Source organism: Nothobranchius furzeri, chromosome 6 (assembly GCF_043380555.1).
Source record: "Nothobranchius furzeri strain GRZ-AD chromosome 6, NfurGRZ-RIMD1, whole genome shotgun sequence".
Taxonomy (NCBI): domain Eukaryota; kingdom Metazoa; phylum Chordata; class Actinopteri; order Cyprinodontiformes; family Nothobranchiidae; genus Nothobranchius; species Nothobranchius furzeri.
This window is the reverse complement of record NC_091746.1, coordinates 54,740,118-54,761,629: the sequence shown is the minus strand read 5'-3', so window position 1 is coordinate 54,761,629 and position 21,512 is coordinate 54,740,118. Positions and strand designations below refer to the sequence as shown.

The 21,512-nt window shown below is 40.3% G+C and overlaps 1 protein-coding gene across 1 annotated transcript in view; it reads right to left on the bottom strand.

The window, feature by feature from the left end:
- rnf213a (ring finger protein 213a) overlaps positions 1-21,286 on the bottom strand; it is a 44,377-nt gene extending 23,091 nt beyond the window's left edge. Inside the window, exons 1-24 of the mRNA XM_015942530.3 lie at positions 21,147-21,286; positions 18,509-18,626; positions 18,276-18,427; positions 13,226-14,032; positions 12,957-13,138; positions 12,700-12,867; positions 8,838-9,043; positions 8,446-8,735; positions 8,101-8,357; positions 7,781-7,993; positions 7,483-7,675; positions 7,295-7,350; positions 5,202-5,376; positions 4,947-5,090; positions 4,739-4,837; positions 4,534-4,656; positions 4,055-4,238; positions 2,553-2,726; positions 2,307-2,459; positions 1,621-2,225; positions 1,316-1,475; positions 1,007-1,224; positions 796-933; positions 534-698 (exon numbers count right to left, since the gene is read on the bottom strand). Of these exons, the coding sequence (XP_015798016.3) occupies positions 534-698; positions 796-933; positions 1,007-1,224; positions 1,316-1,475; positions 1,621-2,225; positions 2,307-2,459; positions 2,553-2,726; positions 4,055-4,238; positions 4,534-4,656; positions 4,739-4,837; positions 4,947-5,090; positions 5,202-5,376; positions 7,295-7,350; positions 7,483-7,675; positions 7,781-7,993; positions 8,101-8,357; positions 8,446-8,735; positions 8,838-9,043; positions 12,700-12,867; positions 12,957-13,138; positions 13,226-14,032; positions 18,276-18,427; positions 18,509-18,608 (4,962 nt within the window). The 5' untranslated portion in view covers positions 18,609-18,626; positions 21,147-21,286. The remainder of the gene's footprint in view (positions 1-533; positions 699-795; positions 934-1,006; positions 1,225-1,315; positions 1,476-1,620; positions 2,226-2,306; positions 2,460-2,552; positions 2,727-4,054; positions 4,239-4,533; positions 4,657-4,738; positions 4,838-4,946; positions 5,091-5,201; positions 5,377-7,294; positions 7,351-7,482; positions 7,676-7,780; positions 7,994-8,100; positions 8,358-8,445; positions 8,736-8,837; positions 9,044-12,699; positions 12,868-12,956; positions 13,139-13,225; positions 14,033-18,275; positions 18,428-18,508; positions 18,627-21,146) is intronic.
- Between the last annotated feature and the right edge of the window lie 226 nt (positions 21,287-21,512).

Sequence of the window (21,512 nt, the reverse complement as noted above, 5' to 3'; positions counted from 1 at the left end):
GCCGGGACCTTCTCGCTGCAAGGCAACAGCTCTAACCACAGCACCACTGTGCAGCCCTACACACACACACACACACACACACACACACACACACACACACACACACACACACACACACACACATATGTATCTATACACATGCATATACACACACACACAAACACACACACACACACATATATATATATATATATATATATATATATATATAAATATATATATACACATACACACACCCACACGCACAAACACAGACACCCACACAGACACCCACACAGTTTTTTTGTAAAACCATTTCGAGATTTTGCCTTTTTGTAAAACGAATAAGTGTTAATAAATGGCTTATAACACATTCAACACATACTAGTCATGAACTCTGACAACTTTTTTTTTTTTTTACAAAAACACGGTGGGCTGCCTGTGGGCTTCTCTACCATCAGGCTTAGCAAGATTTCTGGGGGAAACCCTGTAAACCTATCACGCTTCTACTTAAACCAGTTTAAATACACAGTATACAAATATATTTAATTTACCTCAACAAAATGATCAACTTCTTTTTGGCCTTGGTCTCCTTTTCCAGACATGAGCATGAGTTTGTTTTGCAGCTCCCTCAAGTCATCAAGAGAGTAGCAGCGCATCTGCCGACCCTCATCATGTTCCTCTGGAATCTGAAGCTTCAGAGCGCTTTTGAGAGTCAGCTGAATCAAAGATCCACAATACATGTTATTATAATGTACTATTTTTCTATTAAAATAAATCACAGTTAAGCTATCAATCATATTTTAGTGTACTTACCTGTTTTACATGTTGTGCACTGATTAGGTAGACACCCTTGTTGTTGATGGTCGATGCCAACGAGAGAGATGAAAGCTCCACAGACCCATGGCTGTCCTTCACAGTCTTCAACCACTCCAGATGACGTGCACTGTCACGCTAACGGAGAATACATTTTACTTTTGCAAGGTTCTTATCATACAAAGCTAACACCCATAATTCGTCTACTTACAAGTTTTTTTGGTAGGTTGCAGTCATTCTCCAAAGCTCCCCAGAGCTTGCTGAGCACATGTCTGAAGGCATGAAAACCAGATTCTGGTTTGAGGTCATAAAGAACCGAAGAATAGCCGAGGACCGCATCATGGAAGCAAGCGACCCGATCCACATCCATGTCATTCTCCCCAGCAGAAATGGAAGCCAAGTCAACAAATACCTTCAACTCATTTATGTCTAGAAACAAGATTTAGATGGACAATTTCCAGACGTTTAAGTGAAATACCACAAACACTAAAAAGTGTGATGCAATGTTAATTATATGCACCTTCAAGGGCATCCTTCACCCATCTTACAAAGAGCCCTCTGTGTCCTAGCTCATCCAGACACTGTCTGCGGGATTCTGTAATGTCAACCAGAACCATCTTGGCCTGCATCAAGTCATTGTCAATCCGACTAAGAGGCTCTTTTTCAAAGTCTGCATGAATCTAAGGTGGGAAAAGTCAAAGTTAGGGTTCAAATCCAGCAATTATTCCATTTTTTGTGTTCATTTCAGCATTTTTTTTGGGCCACAAAAGATATATTTTAAGACACCTTATTTTACCTTTACACATTCAAAACAGGGTTACTTACAACATTCAAAAGTGTCTCCAAAATCCTGAAGTCCCCTTGAAGACCGAGTGTCTCTTTGACCCTCATGATGACTCGAGCGGAGTCCACAGCCAAGTGAAGCTCATGATACTGTTTGACCTGCTCGACCCGGTTGTTGATCCACTGTTTGTCAGCTGACTTCTCAAGTTTACACATGATGTTCAGTTCCTCGGTGAGCTTGTCGTACTTTTCTTTAAACACACTGAAAAGCTGGTTTATTTCTTTAATTCTGATGCTGCCTTCCTTCAAACTTGTGTAGATCCATTTATATTTGTTCAAACACTCCAGGTAAATGGCACTGTAGATAATGTCTAGTGTCGTTTGAACCTCATCAGACTCATCTTCGTAATCCTCCTCACTTAAGAGTTTGGCGAACTCCTCCCAACACACTCCAAAAATGTAGCTATCTTTGAAGGTCAAAAGAAACATTGCCATCTCTCTATCGTCTTCATCGAGGTCGAAGTAGGTCACAATACCAGACATTGGGTCAACAGCATGTTGATCTAATTGATTAACCTCCATAAAATGATCCAAGGGCATCATCTCAATGTTAACTTGTGATTTGGTCTCCAGGTCAGCAACATCAACTATCACAAAAAAAAGATCACAAATTAATAAATAACATTAATAAACCAAAAGGACAAAGTCTCTTAACATTGTCCCCCTACCTGCCATGTGTTCTTCAAGTTTGTGGCTCATTGTTAAGAGGACATCAACAAGCTCTTTTTCCCGGTACACAGCTTTCTTTTCTCTCTCTCTGTACTGCAGCAGTGTCCTCATTACTTCAGTATTCTTGTATTGTTCTTTTTCACACAGACAGTCTGTTCAACACAAATAATGTATCTCAGTTTCAGGTCACCACGGTCATTTTTTTTTTTTTTATCTAAACAGGTTTCTTAAATTATGGACATTACCTATCTTCAGTAGTTCTAAAAAGGCCTCTTTGCACTCCAGGGTGATGTTGAGCAGGTTGAGCTTCATGTTCCCCTGGATCAGCTGATCGGTCATGGCTGTAAAAAATGATAAGGCTTTGGCAAGTTGATCCCTGGCATCCTGTGTGAGGTTCTCAATCAGCCTTTGGTCTGCATCTGCAGACAGAGAATTAAGATGTTAGCGTGTCTGCCTCTCCCGACTCCAACCCGACCCGTCGTCCTAGATAGCTTTGCTCCTGTTTCTTTGCCTGAGTTAGCCAAACTAGTTAACTCTATGAAGACCTCTGCATGCCCCCTCGACATCTTGCCCTCATTTTTGTTTAAAAAAGCTTTTCACAAATACTAGTCTAGAAATTTAGAGCGTCAGTTGCCAAAGCTAAATCATTTTGCTTTGCACGTCAGTCCAGCCATAGCCTGGCCAGCCAGACTCATCCTCTATTTACACAGAAAACTAGTCTGGTTACTCTCAAGCAGAGAGGCACATGAGGGGCGGGACTACCCAGCTCAAAAATAACCAATCAGGAAAAAAAAAGGCAGAAATGCTGACTGTACCGCGCAACGCTGTTGTTTTTTAGTTGTAGTCAAAAATGGTGACGACGCATACATCTTTCTTTAGAAGAAAGGCTTTTAGTGCTTCTAGTTGTGGACTGAATGACATGTCCAAGTAATTTAGAACAGAGGAAAGACCCGCAACGAACTCGGCTTCAGACGCCGTTTTCTTGTTTATGAGAAACTCAGCGTTGTGGTGTGTGACGTACGCTGCTCAGCGTTGACTGGCTCGGCTAGAATTCTCAGGGGGTGGGGCTATTTGAATAGAAGAGTTCCCAGCTGGTCAGGCTAGTCCAGCCACGCTCCATTAGAAGCTCAGCAGGCCTACCACTGGCCCGCGCAGTATTGTGTTATGCCAATCACAGCGCTCTATCAGTTTGATGGGCCAATCACAGCGCTTTGTTGGTTTGGTGGGCACAATGATAAGACTGAGAAGAACAAGATGGCAAAACAGCTCGTTTGAAACAGCTTTGGCATCAACTTTAGACTATTTAGACTTGTGCTTTTCTTTGAGTCAAGAACAGATATGGGTGCTTAATTCCTTTAAGTAGAAAATGGATGTCTTTGCGTCCTCTTCGACAACGAATGACGAACTGCCCTACTGACTGACATCCGCAGTGGTGAGTACGTCTTGTTGGTCGTTTGCCAATAGCATGCGGAGACCGTTTGAAAGACAACAGTAGATTCCGCCCTTCAACAAGGCTTTCCCTATGGGTTAGGCCAGACTATATATTCACATATATGGGATAGCTTTAATTGTCATTGAACCAGGGTCTCAGTACAGCAAAATGTAAGAAAATGGCTTGCCAGGCTACCCAACTACATCTAAAAAAAACCCCATATTTAAATTTTGGAAAGAACATTGTGTAGTGTGTACTTTCCTACAATACAAAATTTAAAGTTCTTTTTTTGTTTAACTTTAAATCAGAAAATACCGTGCAGGTGGAAAATGTCCTTGGCAGCTGTCCAGGAGAGAAGATGTTTAAGAACCAGTTCTTCATCTTCCTGGTAGTTTCCATGATGGTCCCTTGGCCAGGACTTTTGAATGATGGCAGAGATGAGATTCCCAAACTTCCAGTTTATCTTTAACCTCTCCAAAAGTTTGCCTTCAGACCTGCTCTATATATGAAGAGAAAAAAACAATCAATAAAACGTAAGGTAATTTTGAAAGAATAATTCTGGTTTTTCAAAAAGAGATCTGTGGAGTTTTTATCAGTAGTTATTTCTCTGGTCTTGTTTATGCTCAGACTAGCTGTTAGCTTGTTCCTACTGTCACAGTGTTTATTTTTTTAACTGTTAATGCTTTGAGCAATAGCTTGTGTGGGGTTTGCTTATTAATTACTGATAAGTCTGCAGGACAATCCTTAATCCTACGGATTAATTTGTGTTTATGGTGAAGTCAAACGTCTCTTACCTGGCACAAGGACGTAACGGCTTCAAGAGCACATTTCTCAATGCTGGCAGCAACATGTGGATGGGAACCCCTCAGCTCTTCAATGTATGTGCAGTAGAACTGAATTTGGTCAAGAGCAGATTCCTAACAAACACAGTCACATATGAATTACTGATAGTGTTCTCTCACCCCCCCAAAAAAACCCAAGACATCTTATTTCACTCACCTGTTTATACCTTCCCTCGAAATCCAAGGTGAATATTTGCCTCCATTCTTTTGTGTAATCTTCATCTTTGAAGCAAATGGAGATTATGTTGTTCCATATCTGTAAAATTAAAATAATTCAATCCTAATTTAAGCCGCTCTGCATTTATGAGGTTGCGAGTATTCTTTTATGTGCTTTGTGTTTAACTGATTAAATGAATAACAGTCACCTCCATTTCTGTGGTTTTAGCTCGATAAAAAGAACCGCGATCGAGCAAACTCTGTCTGAAGGACCGAGTCATCCAGTCTCTCATTATTCCCATCGCTCGCGACATCACCAAGTCTTTTGCATCTTTGTCTTCTGCTTGCTCCTCCTAAATTTAAATAATTGGTCATTTCTTCTTAATACATTTCATTCTAAAAATATCCATGTTTGCTGTACTAATAAGTTAACTTTTCCACACGTCTGAACCAAATTTTTATACCTGTTCCTTGTGGGAGTGAAAAAAGTCTGACACTGATGCCACTAGATTCATCGCTGCCACAGAAATATCAGGGAAGTTTTGAGTGTAAGATGAAGGTTTCACTCCTTTGCAGATCTTCTCCAACAGTAGCACTGCTGTTGCAAGACACTCTTTTCTGTAGGTCTGTGTGGAGGGACTTGAACAAAAAAGACAGATTATAGGCAAAAATACAGATCATCCAAATTAGAGGTGGGTGACAAAATGATAGCAACATATATTACGCAATTACTTTTCTTCCATAGACATGTGAGAACAGGTAAATATGAAGAACAGATGAACAGCCAAACATCTGCAAAATTGTATATTATCCTCCTGAGACCCCGTGTCCACATATGAGAACATTGGCTTTTGCACTATAATATTTTATTATCTTTAAATTAGACCTTTTCTTTTTATTATTTAGAGACACTTGATTTTGACGTTCCGATCACGATTTTTCTGCTCTCGATCCGACTGATTTGATTTTGAGTATCTGCCGATAGAGTCTTGATCTGATACTTTTCAGGAACGCGTTAAAGTAAGAAAACACACCCAAGTTGTCCTTTTAAGTTTCACTTTCACTTATTTGGGAAGTACACAGATTAAAACACGTTTATATTATGAATATATTGTTGTTTACTCTCTCAATATGCAGCTGTATTGAGCAATGCATGTTGCCAAGATAGAGTAGGCAGGCTGAGCCTTGACCAACAAATTTTTCGCTGCGTAACTGTTGCTACCACACAGCTCTGGTGATGCAAGAAACATTTTGCAGTTTACTGGCTAATTCTCTTTGTTTATTAGTGTACCTTTCTCTGTCTGCTTTAGGTTTTGTCTGAGTTTGCTGTGAACTGGGATTGCTAGTGGCAAACTGGGAAATAATGGGAGACCGGTGATTCACTTTGTTGACGCCTGAAGGGGAAAGCTGAAAGTGAAAGTAGTCTGTTTGAAGGCAGAGAATCATGAAGCGGTGTCCTATCCAGCATGTTAAATGCCCAGTGTGCACACATTACAAGTGGCTGTTGCTCTGCCTTCTCTGTCCCGTTTAAAATACCACCTCTCCTGAGAGACGTTAGCTCCGCATTAGCTTGCTTGCTAACAGCTGCATCTTGGTCCCTGCCTGCCATTAATCGTGTGACATTACCGTTGTTTTGGTACAAGAAACAAATCATATTTATGTGGAGTAACTTACTGAAATCAAAACTACGTCATTGATATTACATTTGAAAATCTCTATCTCCGGATGATTTTAAAAAGTCATGTTTGTTGCATGTTGGATGGATGTTTTAGCTCTCAGCTAGAGGGTGAGAAGTTAGGTTTGCAGTCATGGCTTGTTTTGTCTTCAAACTAAATTGACCCAAATTCTGTAAATTTCACAAAAAGATTTGCAAATTTATACATGTTTTTCTTTTAGGACTTCAGTGATTAAAGATAATCAGAACAGGGTTTGATTTTGGTCATTTCAAAGATCAATACCTGATCAGAACACTCTGTGTTTATATGACACCAACTGTGTCAGTGGAAAAGCCCCTTCATCAAAGGCCGGGGGGAGGCCCAAGGACACCAAAAATAAAACTAAATGTGAGTGTCGTGTTTAAAATCACTGATTTAGTTTCACTTTTACTTTGCATAATTAAATAACAAAATAATAAATCACATCAGCATTGAAACATTATGAGCTTCACTTTCTGTTTCTTAATCACAGGTCACTAGTTAAAGGGAAAAGTGGGTTTTGAGGTGGCGAGCGCATGAAGAGGTGGAGGAGAATGAGGGCCCCATTGTTTTGTTAAAAAGTCTCGGAAATACAAGAAACACAATATAAACCATAGTAAATACTATCTTGGGCCGGATTCGTGACAGGATACCCATGAACAGCGCTACGCCCCCTGTTGTCCTGGCGAGGAAATGCTGTGCAACACTCCCCAGGAGAGATCCGAGAGCAGAACGTCTCAGTCAATGCGTGTGCATCTTTGGCTTGTGGAGCTGATGCAAAACCATAAACTAGGCTTAAGCTGAAATTTACCATATTGATCTAAAAATAGTAACTTGTATCTACACAGATTTGATTTCCATACCTGTATTTTTCTTCAATGAGATGCTCCTGGATATGAGTGAGAATCTCAGTGACTGTCTACAAAAGACAACAGAAAGTATCAGTTGAGTTGCAATGAAATAAAAAAAATTGTGATTTTTTTTTTGTTTTCTTTCCCAATACTTAATAAAAAATACTTTATGTGCAATGTGTGTGTGTGTACGCGCTAACCTGGGCATTAGTGCTAGTGATCTCCACAACAGTTTTGTTATAGAAAGCATAAAGCATGTCCAGAAGCTCTGGGTTTATGCTCTTGCAGCACTCCACCAGTTCCTCAAGAGGCATCAGGTACAAGCAGGATCGAAGGGAGAGTGTATCCACCTTCATTAAGTGAGTATTGTTCTTCATCACGTTTATAAGTGCCCTGGAAATTAACCAAAACAACACAAATAAAGATGATCAAAAACTGCATGCTTATATTTAACTGAAGCAAAAGATATACAAGAAACAAAGGTCAGGACAGTGTTACCTCCTTTCTTGGCTGTTCATGTTCGTTGAGTTGACGACATCAAAGCCTTGCAGACCGGCCCAAGAAAGACCATACTTAAAGTTTCCAGAGGTTTTTACTTCAAAGGGCTTAGCTGGGCCGTTGAGAAGGTGGAGGAGTGGTAGTACCATAATCCAGCGAGGCATTCCCCCCATTTTCACACTTTTTATCAGATCTACCAAATATTTTGGCAAACTAATGAAAAAAATGGGACATGAAATAAACCAAGAGAAGTGAAATGAGTGATTTAGTTTGTTTCATGGTGTGTGCTTTTTTTATTATCAAAAGGATGAGGTACTTACTTTGTGAATACTGAGACATCCTGAGAAAAATGTGCCCAGTACTGAAGGAATCTGTCTTTCTCTAGTTTAGGCAAACACAGAGCACCACAAAGGCAGTTGAGCTCACGATTTTCAAGTTTGATTTGAAACTGTCTGCAGATGTAAAGCACGACAACAGCTGCCCTCAAATGGTCCTGAATGTACACATTTGATGCAACTCCATCTCTCAACTGAGGAATGATGTTTTGCAACACGAAGTCTTTCAGCATCCTCCTCACCTATAAAAGCACAACAGAGATCTAGAAGATCAAGATAATCTGGCCAAATCTAATTTCTGGACCTTTCCCAGATCATCTCTGAACTTACATCATCTTCTCCGAACTGCAGAGTGCTCCATTTCTTTCCCGTCTCTTCAAACACAAAAGGGTTCCCATAAACCTGGAAGAACTGACTTAGCTGGATTTGAAAACTTCTTAAGTTGGTTTCACTCCAGCTACTGAGGAGCTGAAATATGGTCTCCAGCATTACACGTCCTGCAATCTCTCTGCCTTGAATTAGACTTTTACGTTGGTCAGGCCACAACTTTTCCTTGACCCGCTGTAGCATGTTCTTTGATGGCCCAGCACAGATAATGTCATCATATTGATGCCAGTCCCCTGTAATAAAAAATAAAACAAAAACATTTATCTGTTGTACAATCACAGTTTATTTTTGTTTAAAAAAACATTGTGTGTAGTCTGAGAGAAGGCCTGATTTACCATCATCAGGGATGAATCGAGGGCTCACGAACAAACACCTGTTGGTAATGCCCTTTGAAGAATCCATCTTGTATATGTACTCGTACTCATATGTCTTCTTTTTTTTCTTATAGATGACGTATTTGTATGGAACCGACTGAGACAAAATTAAAGATTTGCTTGTTGTGAATTGGCCGCCAACCAGAAACCCGTGGTCTCCAAGATCTCTGCAACAGGAAGAGAAATGCTGATGTCAGGGTTAAAGTTAGTGTGACAAAACATAAAACTAGCTCTGCATGTCCATGCAACTGGACTGTGGTGATAAGGCAAATCTTTAACTATTGATCATATATTAGATTTAATTTATGTTCACAATGATTGGATGAGGTTTTTTTTTAGGATTCTATGTTTCAGAGACCACTGAAGGTGTTGAACACTCATTTAATAAATATATTTGCAGTGGTTTCTAGTAAGAATGAATACCTTGTAATTCGTACTGCAGGGAAAAAAACACTGGAGCACCATTTTCTGGAACCAGAAGTTAGCGACATCACAGCTGAGTAATTTCCTGATATTTGGACACCTCGCCTCGGACTGTATAACGGCAACACGACTCTACCACTGACTTGCAACAGAGACGTTTTATCTCCACTGGAGGAGTTCTGCTGTGTAGTTGGAATGCTAATGCTAACGCTTAGCTTGTACTAGCTGAGACATTCTCTGCTGATTTCTGGACACTAAAACAACAACAGCCTTCACTATTGCAAGTCAAGATGGGCGAGTCCATGAATGCTAAGTACAGTACTCAGTATACCCACACCCCCACAGGTGAGACGCGGCACTCATGCAGGTGTCTCTTTCTGTTCCGACGCTGCAAAGCACAATATTTTTAATTTATTAAGCCTATAATTTTTATTATTCAGTAACGGATATGATTGAAAATGTAGCAAAGTATAATTCCTTTAAAAAGCCTACTCAGGTAAATGTACAGATTTAAAAAATGACTTAAATAGCAAAAATACACATAAAAGATACTCAATTACAGTAACGCGAGTAAATGTAATTCGTTACTTTCCACCTCTAGTCACAATACTGTAGCAAAAGTGATCCAAAAACTTAAGAAAAATGGAAGTGCAACCATCTTACAGAGATGTCCAGGCTGTCCACAAAAGTTAACATCTCGACAAGAGAATCTTCTGATGAGAACGGTTGATGAAGGAGTGATGAGACAAAGATCACTGTTTTTGGAACTAATGGTTTCGAAACTGTATGGTGTCATAAAGGTCAGGATTTCCAAGAAAATGCACGGTGTTTACAGTGAAGCATGGTGGTGGCGGTGTCCTTATGTGGGGCTGTATGAGTGCTGCTAGTGTTGGGGAGCTGCAGTTCATTGATGTATCATGAATTCAACAATGTACTGCTCTATGCTGAAGGAGAAGATGCTGCCATCACTCTGTGCTCTTGGTCGTCGTGCACTCTTCCAACACGACAATGATCCAAAACACACATCTAAAGCTACTGTTGCATTTCTGAAGAACAACAGGGTGAAGATGATTGAATGACCAAGTATGTCTCCTGATCTGAACCCAATCGCACACCTGTGGGGAATTCTGAAGCAGCAAGTTGGGCATCACTCTCATCCAGGCCTTGTGAAATATTTAGAAATTGTTCTTTTGTTTATTGAGCTACTGATTAAATTTGTACTTTTTAAAAGGGGTGTACTCATTTATGCTGAGCACTGTAGATCTGTCAGACTTTTCAAATTCTAGAGTCTCACTGTCTATTTTCTTTCAGAAGCTAATGCAGGAGATAGGTGTAGAAGATCTTTTATATAGCGCCCCTCAAGATAAAAATCATGGGGTGCTTTACAAAAACAAAAAGTAATTTAAAGTATAAAAAGATTTTTAAAAAATGATTAAAATATGTTTAAAATGGGAAAGAGAGAGAGACAAAAATAATAGGAAAGAGGGAAATCAATGGATCCCGGTAAAGTTGGAGTAAGAAAAGAACAAGGAGAGGGTGATGAAGGTCATACAAAAGCCAGCTTGAACAAGTGAGTCTTCAGCTGCTTTTTAAAGGAGACCACTGAGTCCACTGATCTCAGGCTCAGCGGGAGAGAGTTCCAGAGTCTGGGGGCCACAGCAGCAAATGATCGGTCACCTTTGGTCTTTAGCCTGGTGCTGCACAACCAGTAGGCCAGCGATACTCAATAGGCGGCCCGCAGGCCACGTTCCACCCGCGAGACCTCTCTTTGTGGCCCCCAAACCCCACGCGCACCCCCCACCCCCACCGGCCATTCAAGGGAGTAAGAAAATACGTGAAATGAAATGGTTGCCTTTGTTTATTTTGTTTGAACCCAGTTGTCTCATTTCAGAAATGTTGGCGCATGAACAAAGTTCTGTTTAATGTAGAAAAAACTAAAACATCTTGCAAATCCTAAACTTCCAATAATATTTTAGATGTTTGTTTTGTTGTTGCTGATAATAACACCCGCAGGAGGCTGTGGGCTGGATTAGAATTAAATGATAGTCTACCCAGCTGATGGACCTCCTTCACTAACCAGCTAACTACAAATCTTTCTACAAACCTGCCCTTTGGGAATATTTTGACTTCTTCTCGCCTCTGTCAGTGCACCCAGGGCAGCTGTGGCTACATTGTAGCTCACCATTACCAGTGTGTGAATGTGTGCATGAATATGTGGATGACTGACTGTGTTGTGAAGCGCCTTGGGGGGTTGTAGAACCCTAAGAAGGCGCTGCACAAAAACAGGCCATTTACCATTCTATTATCTCCTCATGTCCACCGTGTCTCTGGAGGAGAAGATAAGGGAAACAAGATCTCCTGTAACTTAAAATCAACCAAAACTTCCTCCCAGGATTTCTTTAGTTGAATGTAACATCAAAAGAAAAAAAGTGTAACAAGAACTTCCACAGTGTGGAACATTGGCACAATGTTCTTTTTTCCCTTTGATCGCCCTCATTCAGAGGAGCTCACTCTCTCCTGTACATTTCTTGCCTGGTCAATCATACTAAATATGCTTCCTTATGGGAAGCAAAGGACCTGGTGACACTCCCATTCAAATAACCCCACCCCCTGAGAATTCTAACCGAGCCAATCAGCGCTGAGCAGCGTACGTCACACACCACGATGCTCAGATTCTCATAAACAACGAAGACAGCGTCTGATGCGGAGTTTGCTGCTGCTCTTTCCTCTGTTCTAAATGACTTTGGCATATCTTTAAGAAGAAGCGCTAAAAGCCTTTCTTCTACAGAAACATGTCAGCGCCGTCGCCAGACGCCACCTTTCACTAGAGCTAAAAAAAAACGACTGCGTCGTACAATACAGTTGCCATTTCTGCCTATTTTCTGATGGTTATTTATGCCACCGAGTATCCAGACTCATCCTCTGTGTAAAATACACAGAGGATGAGTCTGGCAGGTCAGGCTAGTAAACTTCTCCAAATAAATAAGAGAAAGTTGATAGCTCCTGCAGCCTGTCACTCACCCTCACCCTACCCAAAACCGGCTCTCCCGAGTCCCGACATCACAACACTCGGAGCCCGACTGAACCAGAGCTTTTTAAACGCATCTTGAAACACCAAGGAGGAATCATAACACGTGTCTTGAGGTGTGTCCTCCTCTCCTCTGTTGTACAAGCACACAATCGGTCCATCTCTCTCTCTCTGCTGTCCATGCACAACTCAACTCAGTCAACTAACATAATTCATCAGCCCAAATCGGACTCAACTCGTCTGGCTTATTTGGTTCGGGTCTGGTCTCAGGTGCACTTCAATGATTCATAATCATTTATGTCCACATCAAGATGCATTGATTGTTAGATTATTTTCCTCAGCTCTAGTGTTTGTATTCAGAAATATTATTACCTGATCACATGCAGGTCAGCTACTATCTCCTCCCACTTCCCAATCGGAGGCCCAGCCTGGATGAAGATTGAATCTTCTTCTAGATCAAACTTAAAGTCTTTTGAGAGAATTGCATGGAAGAAGATTGTGAGTCTTTCACATGTAGAAATATTCTTGGGTGGAGTCAACCTAAAAAAAAATGTATATATATATATATTAATGTTTTATTGAATGTGATAAACAAAATGAAAAAGTAGATTGAAAGGTTGAGGTGTCACCTTTTGGGCAGTGGTGTTTGTGTGTTGGATTTTGTGCCTTTGTTGTGTTCTTTGTCACCATCTGAAGTTTTGCGCTGCCCATCCTCATCCCCAGACCCATCCCCATCCCCAGACCCATCCTCATCCCCATCCCCAGACCCAGCAACCTCCATGTCCTCTGGGTCCACACTGGAGCTGGAAGCCTGTGGAACCAAACATGAATTTAAGACCCAAGAGTTTGGTCATTTAAAAAAGAAAAACAGATTATATTGAACAATAATTATGAATACCATTGGTGGTGTTGAACTCTGCATCCGTTTCTGGTCCTGTTGATCTATTTTTATTTGTTTCTTATCATCCTGAACCCTTTCCTTCTTTTTCTGACCATCCTGGTCACTTTCTTTTTTCTTCTGATTCTCCTGGTTCTTCTCTTTGTTTTTCTGCTCACTCTGAACCTTTTCTTTCTTTTTCAGATCATCCTGAACATTTTCTTTCTGCCTCTTAGCCTGATTTTTTCCTTTCTCTTTGGCTTCTACAGCCTGTTTGGCATGTTGGTCTAAATTAGCATTCTGATCCAGAGTAGACGGCGTTGTAAGATCAGATTCTTTCTTGTTTCTTGAGACGTCTTTGCCAGTCATCTGAACTTTTGCATCACCAGTCTGTGTTCCCTCATCTGAACCCGAGTTCTTGTTCTCTGAGGTGGGACGTTGAGCTGTTGCAGAGGGAAGAGTTTGATTCTGTGCTGACGTCTGTGCACCTCTCTCTCCACCTTTAGCTTTAACTGAAGTTTCCTCAGAACGACCTGCTGTATTGGAACCAACTGCAGGTTTTTCGCTCTGTGTGACCGGAGTGTTTTCAGCAGCAGCAACGTTATCGGTCAATGAATGTGGCTGTCTTTCCAGAGAGGAGAACTCATCTTGGAGTGACTCTAATGCATCCTCCATTTTAACATTAGAGCTGTCACTGTCAGAATAGTGTCCTGCGTCTTCTGTCTTCTGGTTGTCTTCTAGAGAACCAAATGAAAGCTCTGACTGGCTTTGATCCTGATCTGAAGAGACACCGTCTTTCTTCTTTTTGCACTTCTTCCTCTTCTTTTTCTATAAAGACAAAATAAGGTGTACAGTAGGGCAAAAAAGTGTTTAGTCAGCCATCAATTGTGTAAGTTTTCCCACTTAAAAAAGATGAGAGGCTTGTAATTTTCATCATAGGTGTACCTCAACTATGAGACAAAATGAGAAAAATTGAATTCAGAAAATCACATTGAATGTTTTTTAATTTATTAGCAAATTGTGGTGGAAAAATAGGTTTTGGGTCTTCTACAAACAACAATATTTCTGGCTCTCACAGACCTGTAACTTCTTATGTAAGAGACTCCTCTTACCTCCACTTGTTACCTGTATCATTGGCACCTGTTGGAACTGGTTATTAGTATAAAAGACACCTGTCCATGACCTTAATGGTTACACTGCAAACTCCACTATGGCCAAGTTTGTTCAGCTCTCATGCTGTATTTTAAATGCACGGTATAAATAAAATGGTATGGTATGGTAAGATCAAAGGGCTGTCAAAGGACACCAGAAATCAAAATTGTAGAGGTTCTCATGCGATCCAGGGGGTCAAGAGGTCGTGATGGACACTGCCGGTGGAGTGAACCTCTTGATATCAGAAACCCGTAGATTTGCTCCGATAGGACCCGTCTAGTCTGAGATCTCTCCAGGTCACCGCAGGAAGCTGGAATGCTTGTTTGTGTCTAAGGTGTGGGGTGGCTCCTAAAAGAGCCGTTGTGTCTGTAATCACTTGCAGCGTGGCAGAGTCTTTGACTTGACGTCAAAGGAGAAAATGGTTTCAAAAATGCTTTTCCCCCCGATTTGGTCGAATCGGGAATCAGCTGGAAACTGAATTAATCGGGAAGTAACTCCATACTTGGAGAACTGAGGGAATTTGGGTAAGAAAATGATGTGCAGCTAAAAGCTATCTGAGAAGAGGTAAATAAGAAGAAGCAGAGGAAAGGGTAAAAGATACCAAAACTCGAATACAAAAAAACAAGGAAGCAGTAACGGATAAACTTAACACAGATCTAGAGGGAAGGTCCAGAAGAGAAAATATTAGAATATATGGAATCAAAGAGGGGTCAGAAAATGACGCACCATCTATGGCTGTTTTCCTGGAGCGCTTGCTAAGACAGAAACTGAAGATGTCGAAGAAGAGTGAAATACAAACAGAGTGAGAAAACTGTGCTACGATGCCAAAGCCACCATCAAGCGCAGCACCCAGATCCATCATCGCCAAGATGGCCAGCTATAGAACAAAAGAAGAAACAACAAAAACAGCCTGGCAAAAAACGTGGATTTGAATATATGGGGAACAAAGTTAACCAAGATCACGACTACTTACCTGAGGTCCTGAAACAACGGAAGGAATACTCAGAGGTGAAAGCTGGGCTAAGAGAAAAGAAACTCCAGTTCCAAACACCATTCCCGGATATTCTACCCTGAGGGACCAGTGCTATACGGTTCGGCGGAGGAGGCAACCTGTCAAAGAAGGGATTCCCGGTAACGGTCATCAGGAGTCCGGAGAACATCCGGGAGCAGATCCAAAACAGAGAGTGGAGCACGACAAGAAAGAGCAAGGACTGCAACCGGGACGCCATGGAGAAACTCCAAGAATTCAGATGCCAAGAACAGAAACGAGGACAAGATACAAGAGGTGGACAGATGGTGAGAAGATCTTTTACTCGAATTTAGACTAAAATTTAGACGTCTCTACCGGGAAATCACAAAATATAAAGTTATTGACTAAGAAAATTAACATTTTGTTAGAGGAGGCTGGACTACTGGATATATGGAAAGATTTACACCAGTCAACGAGATTACACCCACTACTCTTCATCTCATTTATACACAAGGATAGATTACTTCTTAATATTTGGAAAAGATAGAACTAAAAACTGTGAAATTGGAACAATAGATCTGAGCGATCTCGCACCAATAAATTTGTTTTTAAGATCTGAATTTACAACCGAGGTTTAGCAACTGGAAACTAAATTCCAGCTGATCTGCGATTCAGAGAACAGATAAGAAGCAAAACCCAACTTTAATGGGAAACTAATGATAAAGGGGACGTGTCCCCTCCTATTTTATGGCCATGAAGGCTGTACTAAGAGGTAAAATTATATAGATAGCCTCCCATAAAAAAATAACACAGATAAGAAATTGAAAGATCTACAAAATAAATTAAAATTGTTAGAAGAAAACCATTAAAAGCAAGCTTAGCAACCCCTATTGGAGAAAATCAAGAAATCAAGAAATTAAATGATTGACTTAGCAAAATATGAAATCAAGAAAAATTTGGTGCACTTGAAACAAAGATATTATGAAGGCGGATCTAATACAATGAAAACTTTAGCCTGGAAACTTGAAAAGAAAACTGCACAAAACACTATCCATAAAATCAAAGATCCAGAGACTAAAATAATAAGAAGCAAACTAAGTGAAATTCTGGAAGCTTTTGAAACGTTTTATAAAAATCTTTACACTGAAAGGACAGGAGGGAATATAATGGAAATAGATAAATTCTTGAATTATTCAGATTTACCAGTGCTAAATAAAGAACAGAATAAAATACTGACCGAAGACATAACAGAAAAAGAATTACGAACAGTAATAATTTTACTTAAATTAAATAAATCACCAGGAGGCTGCGCAGTGGCTAGAGCTATTGCCTTGCAGCAAGAAGGTCCTGGGTTCGCTTCCCAGCCTGGGATCTTTCTGCATGGAGTTTGCATGTTCTCCCTGTGCATGTGTGGGTTCTCTCCGGGTACTCCGGCTTCCTCCCACAGTCCAAAAACATGACTGTTAGGTTGATTGGTCTGTCTAAATTGTCCTTAGGTGTGAGTGTGTGTGTGCATGATTGTTTGTCCTGTGTGTCTCTGTGTTGCCCTGCGATGGACTGGCACTCTGTCCAGCCACCGTATCATCTGCTGAAGTTGCCGGCGGCACATGCGCGCTTTGTTGTTTACAACCAAAACTTTCTTGAAGCTAAAGCTGAAATAATGGCCAAAGGAGGAGACGGCAGCGCTCAGGAGGACATTTTTTTATCCCTCAAAGAAGACAAAGTGGGAAGTACGGGCATCTTTTGGATATTTGAAGAATGCCGAGGGACAGTTGATAGAAGACGGCTATCCTGTTTGCAGCACGTGCAGAAAAAGTGTCTGTGAAAGGCAGCAACGCTTCAAATCTCATCACACATCTGCGTGACCATCACCCACAACTCTACAGTCAACGCAAGGCAAGCTAACGTTAGCGTTTTAGCTAAAATGCGTGATCCGAGGATTTGGGTTGAGGGAGAATGCAACGAGTCGCTATATAAAGCAGACGCAGCGCCGCTACCTGCATATAAACCGTGTCACGGACACCGTCATATTGAAATGACGCTATGCATTACGGGGCTCCCAGGGGCAGATAAGAGTTGGTCTCTCTCCGAGAATAATTATAAATTTATGACATTTTCCCAAATCTGCTAAGCTCACTGGAAGGACACAAACCGAGGACAATATTTTCCTGATATAGGGTTTATTACTCAAGTAAGGGTAAAAAAAGTATCTGATTAGAAGGCTACTTGATTACTGAGTATCATCTGATCTAATATTTTTAAATGATGACATCAAATAGACAAAAAATTAGAAGTTATGGGCAAATATTGGTATTTTAAAGACTAAAGGGGAAAATTGTAAACAAATAAACAACATAATAACAAAATAACAAATTTTAGGCAAAATTTAGACACAAACTGAGAACAATATTTCCTGACATATAGGGTTTATCTAATTGTGTGAAAATGTAGCACGTTTAAAAAAAATACCGCGATAATACCGAAAACCGTGGTTATTTTGGTCATAATAACCGTGAGGTTAAATTTTCACACCGTGACAACCCTAGTTGAGGTACACATATGATGAAAATTACAGACCTCACTCATCTTTTTTATGTGGGAGAACTTGGACAATTGGAGGCTAATTAAATACATTTTTACCTCATAATCTAACCAGCACAAAAATGACAAGAAAACAGGAAAATATCTAAATTAGAATTTAATTAATTTTTAAGCTTTACACCCTTCAATATGATTTGGTTTATATATTTATTCTATTATCCCTGAAACCGAGGTGATTACAAGTTAATTTGACAATTCCTTAGAAATTCATGTTTGCAAATCTGTGATATAAAACTTTTCAAGGAGCATTGAAACCTGAGATTCTGTATACCTGTATATTCTGGTATCATTTGTTAAACAAATATATGTTCCCTTAACTCACAGCTCATCAAAAAGACAAACACCCACCTTTTTCTTTGGATTGAGTTGTTCATCATTTTGTCGTTTGGGAGATGTATTTAAATCTTGCTTATCTGGAGGCTGGGCATTTTTAGGAGACCCTGATTCCTCCATTCTGATTTCCAAGTCTGCCATCAAAGACTTTGGATGATTTTCTGCATCTGAATTAAAGATGTGGCATTAAACGCTGTTAATAGGTAAACCTCCTACCTTAAATAGATTATCTGAGCTTATTTTCTTACCTTGTGTGTTTGCAGGTGCAGCAGAAAGTTTGGAGCCACAGTTGCTACAAAAATTGGCTTCTTTCTCCACAATATTGTGGTTACAGAATGAGCACTTCATCTTCAGGCTTTAGAGATTCTACAAACGACAAAATGGATGAGAGATATGGCCTTATCACCAAGCAGATCCCTTTCACTTTCAGTTTGCCACTTGCCGTCGTATGACTGTGTGATCAGCTTTTAAACAATCACAAGGGACTGCGTTGTTTCTCTCACTTGAACTTTGAACAGCCTTGCCCAACAAACTGTAAGTTTTGTTAAAAAGCAAGACGAAAGGATAAGTCTGCAGTTGTGTCAAGTGACCTTTACCACAGCTACCACCCGTTCCATCTACTAGTATCTAAAAATAAATAAAAGGAAGCTAAAGAAAAAAGAACCTCCACAACATGCCAGAAAATCACTACCTCAAAGCATCTTGCAGTATGCTGCATAGTGTTGGAACCAAGCCCCATAATTCGGTCTGGACATGAAGCAAAACAGGAAGTGACAAAAATTGCTATTCCACCCTCATCCACTAGGGGTTGGTGTCAGAAGTGAGCAAATCCTCATTGACTCCAATGTTAAAAATACCTAATTCACAACAGAGACATGTTTACAGCCTGGTTCCAAAACATGTTTAATGTTTAACAGATCTAGTATGCACTCATGACAACTCATAGGGGGGTGAATTTTTTGTCACTCTTATGTTTAAGTGTATTAAATGCCTAAAATTCTGAATAATTAATGAGCATCAGACCCACGTGACTGCAGACCTAGCTCCAGGGAAAGGCCTCAGCCTAAGCCTCAGCCTCGCCTTAAAACTGTTCCGCCATTTTCAGTCTCTCAACTTAGACCATTAGTTGTGCTGTTTGTGTATTCTTTTTTAGATAACATTTGTGCAATTGTTGGACAAAATGACCTGCTGTGGTATTACTTGGTCTAATAGAGCATCCAAGGAGTCTTCACTTCATTTTTTTTTTGGTAAGTAAAATTATATTTATGTATTTTAGGTCACTGCCGCTCTTGCGTTTGCTGAGCTTATCAAAGTAGCTCACTAACTACTATTTTAATATGTATTGTTTCACCATGACATTTAAATTTAATAGGGTAAAACCCAGTGCATTTAACATAACGCTGCATTTTTGAAAAGGGGTTGAAATATGACATGTTGTCCAGTGGAGCTGGGTTCTGACTATCGGTATGTACTCCCTCCTTTCAGCGGCAGCTCGGCGCATCTCTGAGCGCAGCGACACCTGTCTGTACGCGGACTGCCGGCTTGTGGAGGTCTCGGGAGACCTCTGTGTTCCACCCGGTTCTCCCTAGTGGTCAGCCCGGCGCATCTCCGACTCAGAAGCTCCGGTACTGTGCACAGTTAGCTCCGGTTGTAGCTAGGTAGCTACCTCCTTCGGCTTAGCTCTCACCTCTGCGTTAGCTTTGGGCTAGCTTGTAGCTACATTGTTTCTGTTCAACGGGTGTCGTCATTTGATCCCAGCCTTACAACCCCACCCTCAGCTCCACCTCTTTTCCCTTTTATGGAATTGTCTGGGCGTGACGAGACATGTGACACAATGAAAATGGCGGTGGTGGCCACCTCCAATTTCAGATTAAAAACTTATAATACAAGCCTTTGGACAGGAATTGTCCATTATGTATATGTCGATGGTTGGAACCCAATTTTTTTTTTCGTTTTTTACTTGTGGTTTTTAGTGGTTGAAGGTTACAATACTAGATTACTGCCTATATGCATATACGTGTACCTTTATTATTATTCTTAAAATTATTCTCTTAATTGTTGGTGCTGCTGTAACAAGTGAATTTCCCCACTGTGCAATCAATAAAGTCTATTGTATTCTTTATATTAAAATTAAAACATTCCTAGCATTATGGGTGGGCAATATTGCCCAAAACAGGTAATTTCAGACCCTTCTGGCGATAACGATAAATTTGACGATAAAAGTAAACACTACGAAACATTTTATTAATTTGTTTCTTTTGTACTAGTACAATGAAATCCAAATTCCATTTAATAATTTCATTTCATTATGAGGCTTGATAGAGTATTTAATTGAATGTCTAACTTATGTCTGCGAGATGAACATTAAATAATTCTAAGGCATTTGTTTATTTGCAGGCAGAACTAAGAAAATCTTGCTTGTTTTGACCTCCAGAGTGATTCATTCATCTGTGATGAACGATCTTTGGCTCTAAGGTTCAGCCAATCACATGTTGGCAATTCATAAACATGTTGTCAGTCGCTTCCTCGACATTTTGAAAACAAAAATAACAGCTAAACAAGTAGTTAAACTCACTTAGCTCATTTAAGTCATGAGTCGTCTGAACTAAACGCAGCGAGTCGCGTGTGACGCTAATAAAGCATGTATGCTAACTAGCTCACCTCCCCGTGGAACTGCGCAGCTAACTTTAGCTCCTGTGCATTCAGCTAATTAACAATAAAGTAAGTCGTTCTGGAGGCAGGTAGGTGTAAGATAAAGTATATCACACTTGTAAGGCCACAATTACTCAGGGGTGTCATGTAGCACCGGAGTCAGTGTCTCTCCAGCAGCTACCCCACTCCACGTTCTCTCACACGCTCATCCAGTCTAAACAAATACTTACTTACCAGAACCGAACGGATCTGCTTCTCTCCTCTAGTTCTGTTCTGTTGTGTCCAGCCCATCGGTCCAGCCACTAATCTCCCCTCCTGCTGTCTCAGAGAAAACTGCTGAGAGCTCACGTTGAGAACGTGCTTTCAATTCCGCGTTTAACTAAAGTTTCGTTTTATCAAGAAATGGGCGTTTCTGGGTTTGTTAAGAGAAAGTTAACAAGTGTAGAAAGTTATTAGCTATGAACTATCTGATGGAAAATACAAAGACATAACTTTATAACTGTTGTGCCTGCACTGTAAATTTAGGCTAAACAGTTCTACAAAAATACAATGTAATATAAACATTCAATATGTCATCACTAAACATAAGACATTAATATG